At 39.7% G+C, this 21,769-nt stretch overlaps 1 protein-coding gene across 1 annotated transcript; it reads left to right on the top strand.

Annotated features, from left to right (window-relative positions):
• The first annotated feature begins 561 nt into the window (after positions 1–561).
• On the top strand, positions 562–20,789 carry LOC126378805 (uncharacterized). Its single transcript, XM_050027203.1, has 14 exons — positions 562–840; positions 1,635–1,794; positions 2,831–4,106; positions 5,833–6,034; positions 6,745–6,863; positions 7,926–8,056; positions 8,666–8,773; positions 10,081–10,198; positions 11,245–11,383; positions 13,101–13,260; positions 13,886–13,988; positions 15,334–15,453; positions 16,593–16,804; positions 17,955–20,789. Exons 1-14 carry the CDS (start codon positions 680–682, stop codon positions 19,425–19,427), a joined length of 4,482 nt encoding a protein of 1,493 aa, XP_049883160.1. The 5' UTR covers positions 562–679; the 3' UTR covers positions 19,428–20,789.
• The last annotated feature ends 980 nt before the right edge of the window (positions 20,790–21,769 follow it).

Raw genomic sequence — 21,769 nt, 5'->3', positions numbered from 1 at the left:
TATTTGCACTAACAAAACGTTCGTAACAAAATAATGATACAAAACTGCTTAAATCAATGTTAAAAAATTTTAGATTGAGAGAATTATTTAACTAAATTAAATTTAACAACGAAAGTCTATGCTATTGTTTTTGTAGGTCATACTTCTGTTATTTGTTTCATCTTTTCAAATTGTGAAACAAAACGCATTATTTTAAACGTTTCATTAAACGCAAAACTGTTGATTTTTTTATTATTATTTTACTCCATCAAAAGGAAAAAAATAATTTTCTACGTTTATGACGTTACACAAAGCCAGAGGTAGGTAATAAATGTCTATGAATGTAGTTAAATATTATAGATACATTACATTTCTGAAACAATTCTGAAATAATACGATGCAAGTTTCTTAAAGAAACGGAACGTTATAGTCAGTTCGCTTTTTTGTAGCTTTTTCTACGCCTATGATAGAGCTGCAACAGTTGACCATAGAAAATGTGTAGTGGTGTATCTCTTTCTAAATAATTACCTCAAACTAGTTATAAATTTTGACAGTTCCTTGATTACGAAAATAACGGTCGGTTGCTGTGCTCAGATTCAAAAGAATTAATTTGTTTTCGATAAATATCTCAATTTTGTGTTATAATTTGTGCTGGAAACCTTACAATGAAGTGTGTCTAATTTACTAATTTAACTTAATTATGGATGCGAACGTATTTGTGTCGAAATTGAAAGCGGACGGGTCAAAAAATGACTTGACCAATCTGGATGAAGTTTTTTGTGATTACAAGGAATTATTGACTAAATTGACGGCAAAGGACCGAGGGCCCTTCTCTTTGAATGTACTTTGTGTATTATGCAGGTTCGTATATTTAATTTCACTGAGTTATATGCTGCTGCACGCGACTTCAATGGTGTAGACTTCGTACACACGTCCATTGTTAGAAGGTAGGTACCCTTTCTGTGCCCCTGACGTGTATGCTAAATGTCATGACGCGTGCGTTAGGTGTGATAGCAACGAGCAAACTTACTTGCGCATGTCTGATATTTAATTTTGGATTCTTGCTTTTAAAATAAGCTCTAAGATCCGTGCTTCAGATGGCACGTTAAGCATAACAGCTCAATAGAAACCCTAACACCGATCATTAACCTCACAACCCACTTGAAAAAAAGAAGATTGGTAGTTCCATGTTCTATTTTTGTTTTTCATTGTTTTTTTTTTATAAATAATTATCCTTTGCCTAAGGGCATTACACTAGGGATCGGTACACGAAAGCACCTATGAGGCTGGCATGATCACTCAGGGTGTTCCAAGCCTCTTTAAAAATTAGAATAAAAAAATTAATATTAACGCAATTTACTATTACGGGACTTCCAAGCTATGTTCCTCAAAAAATAAAGATGGCGCTGTACAAAGTTGTCTTCGTTTAACCTTCTATACCCTTTGCTATACCCTCCCGGGTCCATATGTGGTTCTATAATACGTATAACATTCAATAATACGGGGAACAATACGGGTAACAGTTCTATAATACGGGGAACATAGCTTAAAAAGTCCCTCGTTCATTCCTACTAGTCAACAATTAGTCAACATTATTTTCATTAGCTGATTTTTTACGATTCAAGTATCTAAAAATATATGTTGCCATTTTTCAGGAACCTAGAAAAGGCGCCATCTTGGCGGGCCCAGGTCAACTGTAAATCATTGGCAACACTGAGCATTGACTGTGTTAGAGAATGCCGGAGCTTGGATACCGCTGAGCAGGTTAAGACGTTGGCCTGCGTGTATCATATACACAAACATGTTGTGAGACAGGTATAAATGAAACAAAATAATTTCACATACATTTACAAGGAGAAAACTTAGAGTAGACCTTTATCGGTCTTCCAGATAACATGTGATTGTTGATACATTATACACAGTACAGTGACTACAGTATACAGTACAGTACAGACAACATACAGTACAGTACACAGTATAGTAGTAGAGTAGTAGAGTACAGTACTGCAGTATACACTACAGTACAGTAATCATTACACTGTACAGTACAGTGCTACATACAGTACAATACACAGTATAGTAGTACAGTAGTAGAGTACAGTACTACAGTACAGTACTACAGTATACAGTACAGTAATCATTACACTGTACAGTACAGTGCTACATACAGTACAGTACACAGTATAGTAGTACAGTAGTAGAGTACAGTACTGCAGTATACAGTACAGTACAGTAATCATTACACTGTACAGTACAGTGCTACATACAGTACAGTGCACAGTATAGTAGTACAGTAGTAGAGTACAGTACTACAGTATACAGTACAGTAATAATTACACTGTACAGTACAGACTACATACAGTACAGTACACAGTATAGTAGTACAGTAGTAGAGTACAGTACTGCAGTATACACTACAGTACAGTAATCATTACACTGTACAGTACAGTGCTACATACAGTACAGTACACAGTATAGTAGTACAGTAGTAGAGTACAGTACTGCAGTATACACTACAGTACAGTAATCATTACACTGTACAGCACAGTGCTACATACAGTACAATACACAGTATAGTAGTACAGTAGTAGAGAACAGTACTACAGTATACAGTACAGTAATCATTACACTGTACAGTACAGACTACATACAGTACAGTACACAGTATAGTAGTACAGTAGTAGTATACAGTAGTACTGTACTGTACAGTACAGTTAATTTTATTCGTAACTCTGCCCACTCCATTACGGTTGTGATGTGTATGTAAGTTTTGCGAAATATTGTCTCTGGTAAAATATACTCTTAATGCTTGCTACCATTTGCCTATTTGTGACTTCTTCAAATATTACAGAACACACCAACTCCACCGGAACTCATACTCAAACTTTCATACATGCCGTTTGAACCGGACAACCCTTTAACAGACTACTGCAAGACATACTGGAACATCCTCGCTGACCGCATCACTTACATAGAAAAACTTAAAGCGGGCAAACGGGCCATTGGAAAACTTCTACAAAAACTCACCGAAGATGTAGTCAAAGTCATCAAAATGTATGACACTGTGCAGTTTTGTTCGACAATATTAACTTTTCTGGTAAAAAAATTGCATTTCCTCTACAACGATACGTGTTCAACCGAATTGAACCAAGTATTCGGGAAGATTTTTCAAGAGATCTCTCTAAAACCTGACTTGAAACTGTTTAAGAAGTTGCCTGACAAGGAAACTATGGATGTCTACGTGAAATTGAATGACTGTCTTTATGTCATCGCTGAGAACACATCGAGGATAAACTTTAAAGATTCCGTGCTGAACACAGCAATACAAACTGCCATATCTATTGTTGGACACCGGCCCGATATGCTGCATTGCCTTCAAACGGTGTTCCTTAATGGATTCTGTAGCATCTTAACCGAAAACCCAAACACAGCTTATGTGGAAACTATCATTACCAGTTTAATATTAACATGTGAAACGGCAGAAAAACTCGGTTACATTAAAGCAATGAAGACCACATATCCCTATTTAAATCAATTCCTGAGGCTCTATTTAGAGTTCGTGATAACTAACAGTGAAAAAAGAAAATGGCGGACATTTTTCGGGGAAAATCTGCAACAATCTTCATTGAAATTAATGTCGTTTCTTTTGATGAAACTCAAATCTTGTGAACAGATTTTGAAGTGTGATAACTGCCCTGTTAAAAGCGGTTTACATGACGCGTTAAGACTCTCATTCCTTATAAAGAGTTTCATATCAATACCCGTAAAAGAAAACATGGATTTGTCGCAAATTCTGCCGCTCTACCACGCAATAATACTCACACAGTATGACATATTGCAAGACCTATGCAGTTTAGGATGCAGTAATTACGAAAAGTGTTATAGAAAGTTGCAATCAGATGTTCACAACACGTCTATCTTACTAAACAAGTCTCAGAACTTCGAATATTCTGTCAAACTATTTGAAATGTACTTGAAGAATGAAATCATTCATTTCAAAAATGAAAACGACATGAGAAACATTAGCAGAGCTATGTACAACAAAAGTATATGTGAACTGGATTCGAAGCAATTTGAAAGTGCATTGTTGGATGCCTATTTGAGCTTGATATTTGCCTATCCTGAAGGTAAGATTAATTATGCAAAACCTGTTAAAGCTTTTTTGTTTTTACAGCACTCAGCCATGCTTAGGGAAACAAATATGTTGCGGCTTCCGAGTACATTCCGCTTAGGGACGGTATTGAAAAGTATCGGCGTCCGAAGGACGTAATCTACGATCCCGACGACCCGATTATTCTAGCCATAGAGGCAGCCAATCAGTTCGCGACACCAAACACTTCAGGACCCCGATACCGACCCCGCCGGCGTGCTCGACGATTTCCCTCATTCAGCGCTTATCGCTATCGACCCACTAGGGTCGATTAATTCTTTCAAATATTTTTCCTCTCAGACGACGCCCTGAGCCGAGGTTCGCGCCCAACTGGGCACCCTCAGGCCTGTTGTCTTAAACGTTATACCGGGTGAGAGCCTTCAGCGCTCCCCATTTGTCCGGCCAAATAGTTAATGCCATCTGCGGCAAATCTACAATAAGTCACGTCAAAAAAAAAAGGAAACAAACTCATCATCATCATCAATTTAAGAGCCACGCTCTTGTCGGTGTAGCATTTTCCATTCCAGTCTATGAAAGGCCAATTCCTTGACTTCCCTATAAGACACGACGTTAACCTTTTCTTTAATCTGTTCCATGTAAGCTCTTCTTGGTCTTACTCTTCCTGTCCTACCTTCTAGCTTTCCTTCTAAAACAAACAAACTCACAAAGAGAAAATAGGCACTAGCCTATTTGGAAACTATTCCAACTAGTCAAATCAGTTAAACGTCAAAACACGAAATTACTATGGAACTTGTATGAAGAAGCAACCTGTGACGTCATAGAAAAACGTGACAAAATGTCGCACTTATTATTATTTTTTTCTTTATTAATTCATAGGACCCGATTCCTGCAGACACCGCCTAATTTTATTTTAATTTATATCCGTCATTTTCATATCCGTCGAAAAGGAAAGGGACGGATGATTCACAGCTCTTAATTTTAGGAAGAATGAGTAAATGAATGAATAACCCGGACGAATCAAAAAGGTACATCGCTGGTATGCAATCCGTTTGACGTGCTGTCTACTTAACTGTGTCGGGTTATTGACTGATGTAAAATTTTTAGACGGTTGGTTTAGATTTGTCCTTAAAATTGACGTGTGTTCCATAAATTTTATGCTTGTCGATTACCCGTCCCTTTCCTTTTCGGCGGATAAGAAAATGACAGATATAACTTAAAATAAAATAAAATTGGTATTAACAGGAATTAGCACCATAATTAAGTTAAATAGAAAAAAGAAAACGTTTTTTGCCACCTTTAGATCTGTTTATATTTAGTAGATAAGTAATCAGAATTTCATACAACATTTATTTTTAGTTTTTTTAACGGCCTCCGTGGTCCAGTGGTTGAACGTTGGGCTCACGATCCGAAGGTCCCGGGTTCGAATCCCGGTGGGTACATATCACAAAATTCAAAAGGTATTTACTTGGTTATTATTCTGCGGTATTTAGTCTATGATTAACGGTGGCGCCATCTGTAGGGATATTAACTGTGGAGGTAGCACGCGATTGGTGAGTTACATTCCCGCGCAAATATAAAAACTTAAAATGTGACGGAGGCGGGAAGAAAATACTCCCTCCAGGGTTTGGGAAATTGGGACATCCATTCTGATGGTAGACACGAGCAAGGCAAGACACAACAAGAAGAAATCTTAATACGATTCTTATACCTACATCTTCGACTTACCTAATTTTATATTACAGGTTTGGAAACGGAAAAGTACATGAGTTTAGTGATGGATATAAAGGCGAAAGCGTTGAAGACGAAGGAAAAAGATGACCAAACTGACGACAATGGTCAATTTGATGATCTACAATTGATAACGTCATTGGACGTCTGCGCTATTGCGATCGAAGGGAAGAAATATGGGAATCTGAAACCGTTTTTCTGTAATCTGAAGTTTAGGTAAGTTACATCTTTTTTTTTTGACGTGATTTATTGTAGATTTGCCGCAGATGGCATTAACTACTTGGCCGGACAAATGGGGAGCGCTGAAGGCTCTCACCCGCTAAGTTATACCCACAGGTGATTGAAACAAGGGAGTTATGCCTCGGAGACGTCCTGCATAGCCGTACCGATGGCTCCCATCTCCGCCCCTGCAACCGTTGAGGTCTTCACCCGTATCCCCGGGCAAGGGTGCGGTCCGGGGGTTTATTTTAATAACTATTATTATTGTTACATATATTATTATTATTATTTATTTATTTAGTTCGGAAAACAAAGAGTTCCATTGGTGTTAAAAATCATTAAAACTGTAAGTAAATCTTTTACTTAAAGTTCGAAATTTCCTTGAAAACTAAATTAAAAACTTAGGACGTGGGTAATTTATTTTAACGATATGGCAACGCAGGGTAGGGTGACGTCAGCTGCGCTAACCTTGAAATGTTAGCTGTCACTTTTGCATACCTGCCGGGTCTGCATGACAACCGCGCCGCGGCGCGAATTATATTGAGCGCTTGGACCAATGAACGATACGAATGCTATCTACGTAGGACGTGAAACGGCTATTGGTCGAAGTCCTCGATATAATTCGCGCCGCGCGCGATGCGGTTGCCGTGCAGAGCGTACTTGTTTTCTTATACCATGGTGTTATGTATTTTGTATTTTTATTGCAGTGAAATATTGAAACACGAGTTTGAAATGTATGTCAGATTATGGCCATCCATAGTCCCTATAGCGGGTGTTTGGAAAACTCTGTACGACTTGTCGCAACACGATGTCCCGTGGTTGAACGGTACGTATAACCACATATACAGCGTGTTAGAATATACAGGGTGTTAGCGACACCGTAACGAATACTTTGGGGGATGATTCAGACCATGATTCTGAGTCGATATCAAGTGGAATTTCCTGTCGGAAAAGTCATTATTTTTTTGTGGTTTTTATAAATTATTTTCAAAACACCATGACCATGATTCTGAGTTGATATCAAATGGGATTTTCTTTCGCAAAATTCATGTTTTTTTTTTCACTTGTATACACCGTAACGAATACTGAGGGGGATGATTCAGACCGTGATTCTGAGTTGATATCAAGTGGGATTTTCCGTCGCAAAATTCATGAAGACTTTAATGGTTTTAATTATTTTCAGGTTCATAATTTGCTACGGAAAGTTCCACTTGATATTAACTCGGAATCATGGTCTGAATCATCCCTCAGTTTTCATTACAATGTCATTAACATTCAAGCAGCTGGCAGCATTCAAGGTGCTAAAAAAGCACTTGTTAGAGACTTCGTTTCCTCTATTGTTTAGATATTTCTATTTTTAAGGTTTTTTCCATATGGTCTTAGAAACGTAATGTAAATTGTGTTTTCTTTCAATCTGTGGAAGCTTGTTAATGGCTTTTAGATATTAAGTTAGTATGTAACTTTGTAAATTTAGCTGTAAGTTCCCCAAATAAAATAATAAAATAAAATAAACATCCTGTATATGTTATTACAGCCTCCGTGGTCTATTGGTTAGAGCGTTAGGCTCACGATCTGGAGGTCCGGGTTCGATTCCCGATGGGGACATTGTCGAAATCACTTTGTGAGACTGTCCTTTGTTTGGTAAAGACTTTTCAGGCTTGAATCACCTGATTGTCCGAAAAAGTAAGATGATTCCGTGCTTCGGAGGGCACGTTAAGTCGTTGGTCCCGGCTATTAGCCGTAAAAACACCTCCACCAACCCGCAGTGGAGCAGCGTGGTGGAGTATGCTCCATACCCTCTCCGGTTGATTGAGGGGAGGCCTGTGCCCAGCAGTGGGACGTATATAGGCTGTTTATGTTATGTTATGTATGTTATATGTTATTACAGCAAAGGACGAGAATATACGAGGCACTCTATATGAAATAGTTGTACGAACACCATCAGTAGTTAGAACTATACACAGCGATCATTACTCAGAAATTGTCAACGAATTACTGGAAAAAATTCAAGATGAACATGTAAGTAATATGCGTTCGAAGTATTCCGGGTGTAAGTGACATCGTAACGAATAATGAGGGGGATGATTCAGAGCATAATTCTGAGTTGATATCAAGTGGAATTTTCTGTCGGAAAATTCATGATTTTTTTGTGGTTTTTATTATAAATTATTTTCAAAATAATTCCACTTGATATTAACTCAGAGTAATCAGCTGAACCATCCCCCTCAGTATTCGTTACGATGTCACTTACACCCCATACAAATACATACAGGTAGCCATACAAGTAGGTATGGGTGTTAGTGACACCGTAACGAATGCTGAGGGGGATGATTCAGACCATGATTCTGAGTCGATATCAAGTGGAATTTCCTGTCGGAAAATTCATGAAATATTTTGTGTTTTATTTTAATTATTTTCCGTTCCATACTTTTGTGACGGAAAGTTTCACTTGATATTAACTTAGAGTAATGGTCTGTCATGCTCAGTATTTGTTACGATGTTACTAACACCATGTATTTAGATAAAAATAAAAATATGTTCCACTCCCCCTCCGGTTGATTGAGGCGAGGCCTGTGCCCAGCATTGGGACGTTTATATGCTGTTTATGTATGTTAAGTAATTTTGCAGGATACATCGGCTGAATTGAAAGTAGTTCATGCGACATTGTTGTTCCTGAAGGCTGAATTCGACCTGGCCGAGGCGAGCCAGAAGCACGGGTGGAAGGTCACTGAACCGGTGAGCTAATATACAGTACACATACATATACAATACAATACAAATATACTTTATCGCACACAAAATACAAAACAAGTTTTACACGATAGATAATATTTTAAATATGTCAGAAAATAAATTTAAAGCTCTTGTGAAGCTAACTTTATGTAAAAAAGTTTATTATAAGATTAATGACTACCTAAATGATAAAAATGTCTGGTATTGAATGTGTTCCTCTAGTTATTAAATAACTTGAAATGTATATCCTCATTGGATTTCAAAAGATGTGTTGCTGTTGCAGTTTCTTGTCATTTCTTCTCCTCAGCCATAACACCTTGCGAAATGACGTAAATTATAAAATGTTACAGTGACCTTCAACAAGTTTATCCATGATAATTACGTTGAATAAATGATTTTGATTCTGATTAAAAATTGAAATTGCTGTTTAGCAATAAGGCCGCCAGATTGTACTGTATCGTTCGTGTATGTTTTATGTAAAACTTGTTTTGTATGTTGTGTGGTATAAAGTATACAGGGTGTTAGTGGCATCGTAACGAAAACTTTGAGGGATGATTTAGGCCATTATACTGAGTTGATATCATGTGGAATTTTTTGTCGCAAAAGTATGGAACTGAAAATAATTTAAAAAAACACAAGAAAAATCATGAATTTTGCGACGGAAAATTCCACTTGATATTAACTCAGAATCATGGTCTGAACCATTCCCCTCCGTATTCGTTACGGTGTCACTAACACCCATACCTACTTTTATGGCTATCAGTATGTACTTGTACGGGGTGTAAGTGACATCGTAACGAATACTCAGAGGGATGATTCAGACCATTATTCTGAGTTAATATCAAGTGGATTTTTCGATCGCAAAAGTATAGAATTGAAAATAATTTAAAAGAAACTTAAAAAAAAAATCATGAATTTTGCGACGGAAAATTCCACTTGATATTAACTCAGAATCATAAGCCCAGTGCGGATTGATGGTTATTAACGACTGCTAATGCAGCCGGGACCAACGGCTTAACGTGCCTTCCGAAGCACGGAGGAGCTCGAGATGAATTTTTTTTTGTGGTCACCCATCCTTTGACCGGCCTTTGCGAAAGTTGCTCAACTTCAACAATCGCAGACCGAGCGCGTTTACCGCTGCGCCACCGAGCTCCTCAATTGAATTGAACTATCACTAAATGTCAAATATGTTAGTGCGACAGAGTCCTAAAGTGGGTACATTATATTGCTCATGACTGTACCCAATTGTAACACTGCGTGTGGTAGCTAGAGTGGGATGAGGGAGGATGATGATGATGTATGGGTTTCAGAGCTTGGACCCGGATAACCTGCAGCCTATCCGAACACTACCACAAGAGTTTGAAGCAACCAAACGCGCCATACAAGCCGTGGAAATGTGGATGGACATCGCAAACGACATACATACAGGTATTATTTTTTGACGTGACTTGTTGTAGATTTGCCGCAGATGGCATTAACTACTTGGCCGGACAAATGGGGAGCGCTGAAGGCTCTCACCCGGTACAACGTTTAAGACAACAGGCCTGAGGGTGCCCAGTAGGGCGCGAACCTCGGCTCAGGGCGTCGTCTGAGAGGAAGAATATTTGAAAGAATTAATCGACCCTGGTGGGTCGATAGCGATAAGCGATGATTGAGGGAACACATACAGGTATATATCCATACATAGCTCATAACGAGCCGCGGTAGCCCAGTTGGTAGAACGCTTGCCTCTCACTTTGACGTCGCAGGTTCGAATCCAGCACAGACTTAAACCAATGATTGTCAATGAAGAAGAAGAATGATTATCGAATTTGTTTTCAAATTCACGTGCTCAGCGGTGAAGGAAAACGTCGTGAGGAAACCTACATTCCCGAGAAATGCATTTCCCTTCGCGGGTTGGAAGGTCAGACAGGCAGTCGCTTCTGTAAACAACCGGACCTGTCAAATCTTCAGGTTAGATAGTAATCAGGATCAACCTTACTTTCAGGTGATCAGCCTATAATGTCCTAATCAAACTGGGGATCACAAAGTGATTTTTGTGATTGTATACCGGTATTCGAACCCGGGACCTCCGGATCGGGAGCCCAACGCTCAACCACTGGACCACAGAGGCCGTTATCTGTTCTGTGGTGTCCCTTTATCATCATCATCAGCCCATTAACGTCCCCACTGCTGGGGCACGGGCCTTCCCTATGGATGGATAGGGAGATCGGGCCTTAAACCATCCCGCGGGCCCAGTGCGGATTGATGGTTATTAACGACTGCTAATGCAGCCGGGACCAACGGCTTAACGTGCCTTCCGAAGCACGGAGGAGCTCGAGATGAAAACTTTTTTTTGTGGTCCTGTGACCGGCCTTTGCGAAAGTTGCTTAACTTCAACAATCGCAGACCGAGCGCGTTTACCGCTGCGCCACTGAGCTCCTCTATAATAATAGTGTCCCTTTATAATAAACTTTTTTTTTTCTTATTTCCAGTGGCAGTGTCGTTGCTTCTGGAACATTCGCTGAAAGTTGCTCAAGTGTTCGTGCAAGTACTGTTACATCTACACAGAATGTTATTTGGGCTACAGTTGGCGTACGTCTGTTGCGCTGTGGCTCAACATATTGGAGATAGGTAAGTTTTACAACAATAACAGGGTGGCATTGGTCCCGGTTCCTGCAGACACCTCCAAATTTTATTTTAAGTTATACCCGTCATTTTCTTATCCGCCGAAAAGGAAAGGGACGGATGATTGACAACATACATACATACATAAACTCACGCCCGTAATCCCAAATGGGGTGGGCAGAGCCACAAGTAATCAAAGACAACTTGCAGCCACTGTTGATACGATGTCGTAAGCTGGATATGATGAACCTTATGGTGATAAGGGATCAGCCTATCGCCCATAACATTAGTCCATCATGTTAGATGACACAATCCCTCTGTCGGTTTTTACGACATGCCCGGGAAGACAAGCAGCTGAACGTTTTCTATGTTTTTTATTTGCTCCCAGAACAGCATAGAAGCAATTATGTAATACAAACTGGATTAAAAGAAAAGAAAGGAAAACATGAAACAGTAGGACTAGGGCCCTGTGCTGGGAGGTTTTCTGGCCACGTCTTTCCCTCAGCGTTACAGATTCCGATGTGGTAGTAGTTTTTACAGCTAGTTACATAATATGTAATTTAATTATGTTTGACGTTCAAAAAGCGCTAACTTTGTAAGCCAATTTTGAAAAATAAATATTTTTGAATTTTTGAATTTTTTGAATTGGTCCCGATTCCCGCAGACACCTCCAAATTTTATTTTAAGTTATACCCGTCATTTTCTTATCCGCCGAAATGGAAAGCGACGGATGATTGACAACTGTTATTAAATTACATAACATAAAACATAAACTGCCTATATACGTCCTACTGCTGGGCACAGGCCTCCCCTCAATCAACCGGAGGGGGTATGGAGCATACTCCACCACGCTGCTCCACTGCGGGTTGGTGGTGGTGTTTTTACGGCTAATAGCCGGGACCAACGGTTTAACGTGCCCACCGAAGCACAGAATCATCTTAATTTTTCGGACAATCAGGTGATTCAAGCCTGAAAAGTCCTTACCAAACAAAGGACAGTCTCACAAAGTGATTTCTACAATGTCCCCATCGGGAATCGAACCCGGACCTCCAGATCGTGAGCCTAACGCTCTAACCACTAGACCACGGAGGCTGTTAAATTATAAAATGAATTAACAACACGGGCGAATGAAAAAGGCATCTCGCTAGTGCCTGTGCAACCCGTTTGACGTGTGCTGTCAACTTAACACGTTGACAGTCCAGTGACCCATATACGGGTCACGACGGACAGCTCCATACGTCCGTGACCCATACATGGGTTACTAAGGAACGACCAGTTACGCACTAAGGGCGAATGCTCCACTTGTATCAATTCGATTCAATTCAATTCCTTATTCATAATTAATATTTATTGTTCAGAATAGAATATAATAAATATTACATATTTAAAATAGTCAAGTAATATGCGGGACTTACAAGGAAGTCAAAACATTTTGTATGGGGACTGTCAACGTGTTAATCCTGTCGGGTTATTGGCCAATGTACAATTTTTAGTCTTTTAAACTTCCGCCTAAAATTGACGTGTGTCCCATAAATATGCCTGTCGATTACCCGTCCCTTTCCTTTTCGGCGGATAAGAAAATGACGGGTATAACTTGAAATAAAATTAGGAGGTGTCTGCAGGAATCGCGGCCTCGTCGAAGAATACAGAAAGTGGGCGGCCTTATTGCTCGTGCAGCAATTTCTTCCAGGCAACATTTGGACTTGAGTTTTTTTTTTTACAGAGAAACGTACGTAAGGAACGCAAGCGCAATAATATACAACGCAAACAGACATACAGAGGAAGTGGCCATGTTAATAAGTTGTGGGAGTAATTATTGTCAGAAGTTGATGGAAAATGATACTACATTAGAAACCGCTCTAGTTTTCCTTGGCGATTGCGCTGTAAGTATAAACATCACGACCCTAGTACAGAAATCAGAAATCAGAATCATCTATTCAACGTAATTATCATGGATAAACTTGTTGAAGGTCAATGTAACATTTTTGAATTTACGTCGTTTCGCAAGGTGTTATGGCTGAGGAGAAGAAATGACAAGAAACTGCAACAGCAACACATCTTTTAAAAACCAATGAGGGTATTCATTACAAGTTATTTAATAACTAGAGGAACACATTCAATACCAGATAATTGTGACATTTGTAACATGTACCATACAATATGAATAAATATGAATCATCATCATCATCATCAGCCCATTAACGTCCCCACTGCTGGGGCACGGGCCTTCCCTATGGATGGATAGGGAGATCGGGCCTTAAACCACCACGCGGGCCCAGTGCGGATTGGTGGTTATTAACGACCGCTAATGCAACCGGGACCAACGGTTTAACCTGCCTTCCGAAGCACGGAGGAGCTCGAGAAGAAAACTTTTTTTTGTGGTCACCCGCCTTATGACCGGCCTTTGCGAAAGTTGCTTAACTTCAACAATCGCAGACCGAGCGCGTTTACCGCTGCGCCACCGAGCTCCTCAAGTATGTGTATCAATTTGTAATTACTGTTTTTCAGATATATTACAATAAAATTGGATCAACAGGGCTGGCTGCCAAATTAACGCGAGCGCTTCAAGCTAAAATATTGCAGTATACTGAAAGATATCCCGACAAATCATGTGAGTATTACTTCAGGATTCAGGGATTTATTGTTATTTAAATTCGAAATTATACAAAAATAACTACATCTACTAATTTTACCTACATTAATATACATACATAACATAAATAGCCTATATACGTCCCACTGCTGGGCACAGGCCTCCCCTCAATCAACCGGAGAGGGTATGGAGCATACTCCACCACGCTGCTCCAATGCGGGTTGGTGGAGGTGTTTTTACGGCTAATAGCCGGGACCAACGGCTTAACGTGCCGTCCGAAGCACGGAATCATCTTACTTTTTCGGACAATCAGGTGATTCAAGTCTGAAAAGTCCTTACCAAACAAAGGACAGTCTCACAACGTGATTTCGACAATGTCCCCATCGGGAATCGAACCCGGACCTCCAGATCGTGAGCCTAACGCTCTTACGACTAGACCACGGAGGCTGTTACCTACATTAATAACTTTCTTTTTTATTTTAACCTTAAGTATTTACGTAAGTATACATCTTACTTAGATTTGTGTTTAAAATTGACGTGTGTTCCATAAATTTTATGCTTGTCGATTACCCGTCCCTTTCCTTTTCGGCGGATAAGAAAATGACAGGTATAACTTAAAGTAAAATTAGGAGGTGTCTGCCGGAATCGGAGCCAATGTTAACAATGCAATAGTTTGTATAGATGGTGTGATTTGTATACCCCGATACCGACCCGCCGGCGTGGTCGACGATTTCCCTCAATCAGCGCTTATCGCTATCGACCCACTAGGGTCAATTAATTCTTTCAAATATTTTTCCTCTCAGACGGCGCCCTGAGCCGAGGTTCGCGCCCAACTGGGCACCCTCAGACCTGTTGTCTTAAACGTTGTACCAGGTGAGAGACTTCAGCGCTCCCCATTTGTCCGGCCAAGTAGTTAATGCCATCTGCGGCAAATCTACAATAAGTCATGTCCAAAAAAAGGTGTGATTAGTGCCCGGTTAAGAGTTTTGAGTCCCTCGTTCAGCAACAATAGATGGCGTTAGTGTAGCGGTGATCGAAATTATTATTTTTGTCGTAGATAAACTAAACCAAATGAGCTCTACGCCTTTTTGCAACTACAACAAGGTCTAGAGAACCTACAAACAATAACAAATATTATAAATCCTTTCGATTTCTTCAGGTTTCCATTTCCGAGCTTCAATTTCCGAGGTTTTTCTTGCAGCTTCTTTTCCCCGGCTATACAGGTTGTGAGAAGCTGTAGTGGTTTTAGGCGGATGAGACGTTCGTTATGTAAATATTGACGATTCAAAGTGTAACTATGTTACCTACTGAATAAAGATATTTTGAATGTGAATCTTAATAAATTATATCTATGTTATCTCAGTGAATCTAGCGACCGGCCGTCTCCTAGAAGCTCAAGCGGGGTTGTATACACGAAACGGGCCGAGTACGTTATCTGCCGTCTTCGGAGTGCATCGACATTATCTGACTCTTACTAATAATGGTAAGTTTTAAAAATAAAAATAGTTTAATCGAAAGAGATGGCATTCATGGTATTGGAGAGCTTCGTCATTGGAGTCCTTTAAACGGCAAGCCAAGGCGCATTTCCTTACCTCTATTTCCTCTTCATCTTCATAATCTATCTACTCCTTTTCTTCCATAGTATATGTAGTAGTTTAAGTAGTGATATTTATTTATTATAACAATTATAATTATGTGTATTATTATTATGTAGTTTATGTAGTCGAAAGTGTAATTATTTTTATATGTACAAGTATTCCCATGCTGCACTTTCCCTATATTATATAATATTCAATATCTCCTATACTTAAAGGTTGCCTGGAAGAGATTGCTACTTAGCAATAAGGCCGCCTATTGTACTAATTCTATTTCTCTTTTGTTTTGTATTTTGTTTTTTTTCTGTTTGTGCAATAAAGTATTTGTTATGTTATGTTATGAGATGGCATTATGTCTTCTAAAAAAGCTTATTATTATTAGCCCAGTGGTTGAGCGTTCGGTACAGATCACAAAAATCACTTTGTGATCCCCAGTTTGGTTAGGACATTACATGCTGATCACCTGATTGTCCAAAAGTAAGATGATCTTCAGAAGGGACGTTAAGCCCTTGGTCCCGGTTGCTACTTACTGATGTGAGTAAGTAGTCGTTACATGAGCCATGTCAGGGCCTTTTGGCGGCTCAATAGTAACCCTGACACCAGGGTTGATGGGGTTGGTACTCCACCTCTCAATCCACACGATAGAACATACTTAACATAACATAAACTGCCTATATACGTCCCACTGCTGGGCACAGGCCTCCCCTCAATCAACCGCAGGGGGTAAGGAGCATACTCCACCACGCTGCTCCACGGCGGGTTGGTGGAGGTGTTTTTACGGCTAATAGCCGGGACCAACGGCTTAACGTGCCTTCCGAAGCACGGAATCATCTTACTTTTTCGGACAATCAGGTGATTCAAGCCTGAAAAGTCTTTACGAAACAAAGGACAGTCTCACAAAGTGATTTCGACAATGTCCCCATCGGGAATCGAACCCGGACCTCCAGATCTTGAGCCTAACGCTCTAACCACTAGACCACGGAGGCTGCACGATAGAAGAAGTTCGATAAACCTTTCCTTCATCCAGAAACTAAATGGACTACCCGTCGTCTCCGCTCCTCCACGTCTCGTATCTCCACCTCTATCGGTGGAGTGTGTTCGTCCCGTCTCTCTCGCCGCCTGCTACTGCCTCGTCGCGCCCGCGCAGCCGCGGGCGCCGCGTGGCCGGCCGCGGCTGCGCAAGCGCACGGCTGTATGCGCGCCGCCGTCACCGATGTGCATAACCTGCAGGATGCTCAGGTATGTGGAACTGGTATTTGACAAATCTACGGCGCAAGAGTATTGTTATAATGGAGCTGCTATCACCTCTTACGTAGCTGTGCCCTTTCAGGACGTCACATGTACCTATGTTACATCTAACTACTTGTGACTTTGCAATGAATAAATGAATATGATGACTTAAAACACTGTTTCTGTGATAAAGTCACATAAACTCTTTATTTTTCACTTTCCTTCCACCGACTGTAATTGGAATACCATTGTATTTAAGTCTATAAATTATGTAATACACACTGGATTAAAAAAAAAGGACAACATGAAACAGTAGGACTAGGGCCCTGTGCTGGGAGGTTTTCTGGCCACGTCTTTCCCTCAGCGTTACAGATTCCGATGTGGTAGTAGTTTTACAGCTAGTTACATAATATGTAATTTAATTTTTTGACGTTCAAAAAGCGCTAACTTTGTAAGCCAATTTTGAAAAATAAATATTTTTGAAGTTTTTTTTTTAATAAGGTCGATGCGAATGGAATTCCATAGTCTCTGCTTACCCCGATGAGTAATATAGAACTTAGAATACTCTTCCTTTTTTTTAAATAGTAATTTTTGCTTATAATGATTAATATTTTATATTCAGTATTTATGAATCGCATTTTTATTGATGTTAATCTAATAATATTTTATCTAATAGATATTGACATTAGGAAAAAAATCAATACCTAATAGGGAATGTTAAGTTGGTATGGACACGTTGTGCGGATGAAGGATAATAGAATTACGAAAGCGGTATACAGGGTGTTAGTGAAATCGTAACGAATGCTAAGGGGGATGGTTCAGACCATGATTCTGAGTTAATATCAAGTTTCAGACCATGATTCTGAGTTAATATCAAGTAGAAATGTCCGTCGTAAAATTCATGTTTTTTTTTTAAATCATTCCACTTGATATTAACTCAGAATAATGAGCTGAATCAACCCTCTCAGTATTCGTTACGATATCACACCTCGTACAAGTACATACGATGTCACTAACACCCTGTAGATAAGCTGCTTAATTTGTATTGGGTGCTTAAGCTCGCCAACAAACTGTTCTGCAGTTTGGCGAAACATAATTTTTACAACACTGCAGTGTATATTTTTGAATAAATTACTAATAATAACAAATCTCTCCACAGATAAATATCGACAATCGACTCAAATTCATCCTAGGTCTGCCTTCATCCACCGACCAGCCACTCGCTCTTGAAACGACAACGAAATCCCACCTCCTGTCCACCCCCAAACAGGAACTAGAGACGATGTTGGAGAACCTTACCTTCAAAAAAACCCAAACCAGCCCATCTTTGCCTTGTCTATCTATACCTGGGTTTAAAATCCCGGATTTCTTAAAGCATGAAAAGCACTGCTTATGTTATGCGTGTGACAACCCCTTCAGCTTCATCTTAGCTTCTCAAACTTCAGGATTGGAAGCATCGATGTACTTCAGGGCAAAAGAGTTCGAAATAGCTAAGAATTATTTCGAAGGAGCCTTTATGACTCTATCTTTGGCAGAGTCTAAGCTAAAATCCTTCAAAAATGGTAAAAAATTCGAAAAGTTCCTCGTCGATTTCGTTGATAAGGCATTGATTGATCAGTTTAGGGAAGTGGAGCTTGATGTATTGATCGAAGCGGCATTTTTTGAGTTGTCACAAAGCAACTATAAGAATTCAGACGAATATATCGTGAGGATACATGAAAACTTGCAAGAAAATCCAAATGTTAGTCCTTATATGAGAACTGAAGTTCTTAACCTGTTAGCTGCTTCGGCTAAACTAAGAAACACAGTCGACAAAAGACCCATAGACGAGTTAGAAGCAGAATTGGAAAACCTAAAATTGTCTCCGACTAGAACCGCTGAACCGCCAAAAACCCCAGAAACTAAAGCAGAAAAGCCGCCAAAACTCTCCAAAATCAAAGTCAAAGACGAAGAAGTGCCAAATACGAAACGCAGAGTCATAAAACTCAATTTGGACGACACTAATTCTGACGAGAAAGAAACTGTTAAAACTAAACGCGTATCAAAAAGAAACGAATTCAAAATACCTGTTCCTGTTACTAGTAAGCCTGTACTGGAAAGTATAACGCCTATTCCTAGACGTAGAAAACCAGATCTACTCGTAACTCAACCATCTTTAGACCTGCCTGGCTCGTCAATTTTAGACTTCGCTACCCCAAAACCGAAAACTGGAAACCACACGGAGTTCTTTACGCCAATGGATACCCCAGAACAGTTTTTCACCCCAATGTCTACGTTAAAAACTTATACAAAGAGAACTCTACGCCAAGGGATCGTTAAGAATTTGGAAACTGAATTTGCCACACCAAAATCTGAGGCGAAAAAACAGTCAGAAAACACTTTTGACCAACTAAAAACTCAAAAAGTACCAACCAAGGAGACTGAGAAAGAAAATTCTGAAAAGTCCAATTCGGAAATAGCAAAAGTCAAAGCGAAAGTGGAGTCAGGCTCAGTGAAGTCTTTAAAAGATAAAAGGACGCTAAAACGGGCAACCAGCCCTGGCAAACTTGATAAGGTTGACAGAAAACCAACCAGATCCAGCAGGTTGCGTCAACCAGCGAAATTTAATCTCGATGATAATGAAAAGAAATGACAAACTGATAGGTTCTGAGTCCAGTGCACACAATTAAATTTTATTTTTAAGTTATACCTGTCATTTTCTTATCCTCCGAAAAGGAAAGGGACAGATTACCTTGGCTCTTTCTCTCTTCAATTTCGCGCTCTGTCTCTGTTCTTCTTTTATTATGATCAAACTACGTTAAATATGTTATAAAAACAGGGTGTCAGACCTTTATTCTGAGTAGTTATCAAGTGAAAGGAGATCATCGGCTCTCCATACTTTGGCCGGCCCAAATTTTGAAAATATTGATCCTACAGCTTTGGTGCCATAGTAATTAAATGCTCAGACAGATACGTTCAAAGGATATATACCATTATTGTTACTTGGCCGGCACTTTACATTTTGACCAAAAATGTATGAAAAATACAGTTTTTTTAATTCGAATAAAACCGAAGATATTGACCCTACAGCTTTGGTGCCATAGTAATAAATGCTCAGATGGATAAGATCTAACGAAATATAGCAAAATTATTTTTTGGCCGGCACTTTGACTTCTGGGCCGAAATCCGATGATCTCCTTTACCGTCGCAAAAGTACGGAACTGAAAATAAAAATGACACTAAAATTTTCATGAATTTTTCAATAAGAAACATTTTATTATTATTATTATTTATTTTTTTGCACTGTCTATCCCGCTACATTTTTCATTAAATTCATATCCTATACCTAAAGGATGCCTGGAAGAGATTGCTACCTTAGCAATAAGGCCGCCTGTTGTACTACCAATTTAATTATAATACTAATGTATTTTTAATGTGATTCAAGTGCAATAAAGAGTTTTTGTATTTGTAACTTGGTATCAACTCAGAATCATGGTCTGAATCTTCCCCCTCAGTATTCGTTACGGTGTCACTAACACCCATACGCATTTGTATGGCTTTGACCACGGTCGGTACTAAACTGGAACCTGACAGAGGGCAGCAGTAACTGTCAGTACTATTCAGAGGCGCACAGGAGTCCTAGTACGGCTTTGAAATAGACTACTCTGGGCGCCATCGCACTCGCGTCAGAGCACTGCGGGGCAGAAGGCAAGAGGGAAACCACTGCCCTATTTTTCCCTAAAAAGTAGCATGGAGAATGCTACACCGACAAGAGCGTGGCTTTTAAATTAATGATGACGTTAAATAGGTTATAAATAGGGGCTATTTGGATTCACCCACTGTATTTTTCCAAACAAAAGAAATCCTTACAAAATGAAGATCAAAGATATCAAATACTTGAGATAACTTTTGTTTTTTTTTTTTGTTTCAAAGGTTTCCTGGTCTTATTACTTAAGTGTTTGTGGCTGAACTTAATTTTGGCATTAGTAGAAAATAAAATAAAATATATATTTCACCTTTGGTTCTTTTTATTTCCACCTATAACATAAACAGCCTATATACGTCCCACTGCTGGACAGGCCTCCTCTCAATCATCCGGAGGGGGTATGGAGCATACTCCACGTTGCTCCACTGCAGGTTGGTGGAGTTTTACGGCTAATAGCCGGGACCAATGGCTTTTCGAGCCCTCCGAAGCACGGAATCATCTTACTAATTCGGACAATCAGGTGAGTCAAGCGTGCAATGTCCTTACCAAACAAAGAACAGTCTCACAAAGTGATTTCGACAATGTTGCTTCTCTTTATTTTGATGAGAATAAAAATGGGTGGAAGATGTAATTGGGTTGTGCGGTGGAGTAACAACCTTATCAACCCTGGTGTCAGGGTTATTACTGGGACGCCAAATTTACGTCCTTGGAATGTTGGAGATACCAATTTAATGGTAATGCAGTGGTAACATTTACGTCAATGGGCTAGCAATGGCGGCTTGTCATAGGATTGAGCATACCTGCCGGATCTGCATGACAACCGCGCCGCGCGCTTCGCGTATTATACTGGGTGCTTCGACCAATAGCCGTTTGACGTCCATCTACGTAGATAGCATTCGTATCGTTTATTGGTCGAAGCGCTCAATTATAATTCGCGCCGCGCGCGTCGTGGTTGTTATGCAGACCCGGCCGGTCTTATACCATGAGTTACGTCATAAAATTGTTCAATAGAAGATAGATCATTAGTTTAAGTGCTATTATACATTTTCTATGAAGGAAATCATTAGCGTTAATGTTTTTTTACGTGAAAAGCACTTTCCTCAAGTTTTTCAAAGCGACTTTTGTTTTGTCTTAATTCGTTTTCGCTGTGGTGCATATAAGTAAGTGGCATACTTACTTACCTACTAAAGATGCGCTGTTTTTTGGTTTGATATTCGGTAAGTATTCGTTTTAACAGCCTCCGTGGTCTAGTGGTTAGAGCGTTAGGCTCACGATCTGGAGGTCCGGGT

This window comes from Pectinophora gossypiella, chromosome 27 (genome assembly GCF_024362695.1).
Source record: "Pectinophora gossypiella chromosome 27, ilPecGoss1.1, whole genome shotgun sequence".
NCBI classification, from domain to species: Eukaryota; Metazoa; Arthropoda; class Insecta; order Lepidoptera; family Gelechiidae; genus Pectinophora; species Pectinophora gossypiella.
This window is presented reverse-complemented; position numbering and strand designations above follow the sequence as displayed.

Bases quoted from the DNA above. Each gene is read 5' to 3' on its own strand.
- LOC126378805 (XM_050027203.1), top strand. From the start codon at position 680: ATGGATGCGAACGTATTTGTGTCGAAATTGAAAGCGGACGGGTCAAAA. The intron at 8,057-8,665 runs GTAAGTAATATG...GTAATTTTGCAG, and splicing joins AAAAAATTCAAGATGAACAT to GATACATCGGCTGAATTGAA. The intron at 10,199-11,244 runs GTATTATTTTTT...TCTTATTTCCAG, and splicing joins CGCAAACGACATACATACAG to TGGCAGTGTCGTTGCTTCTG.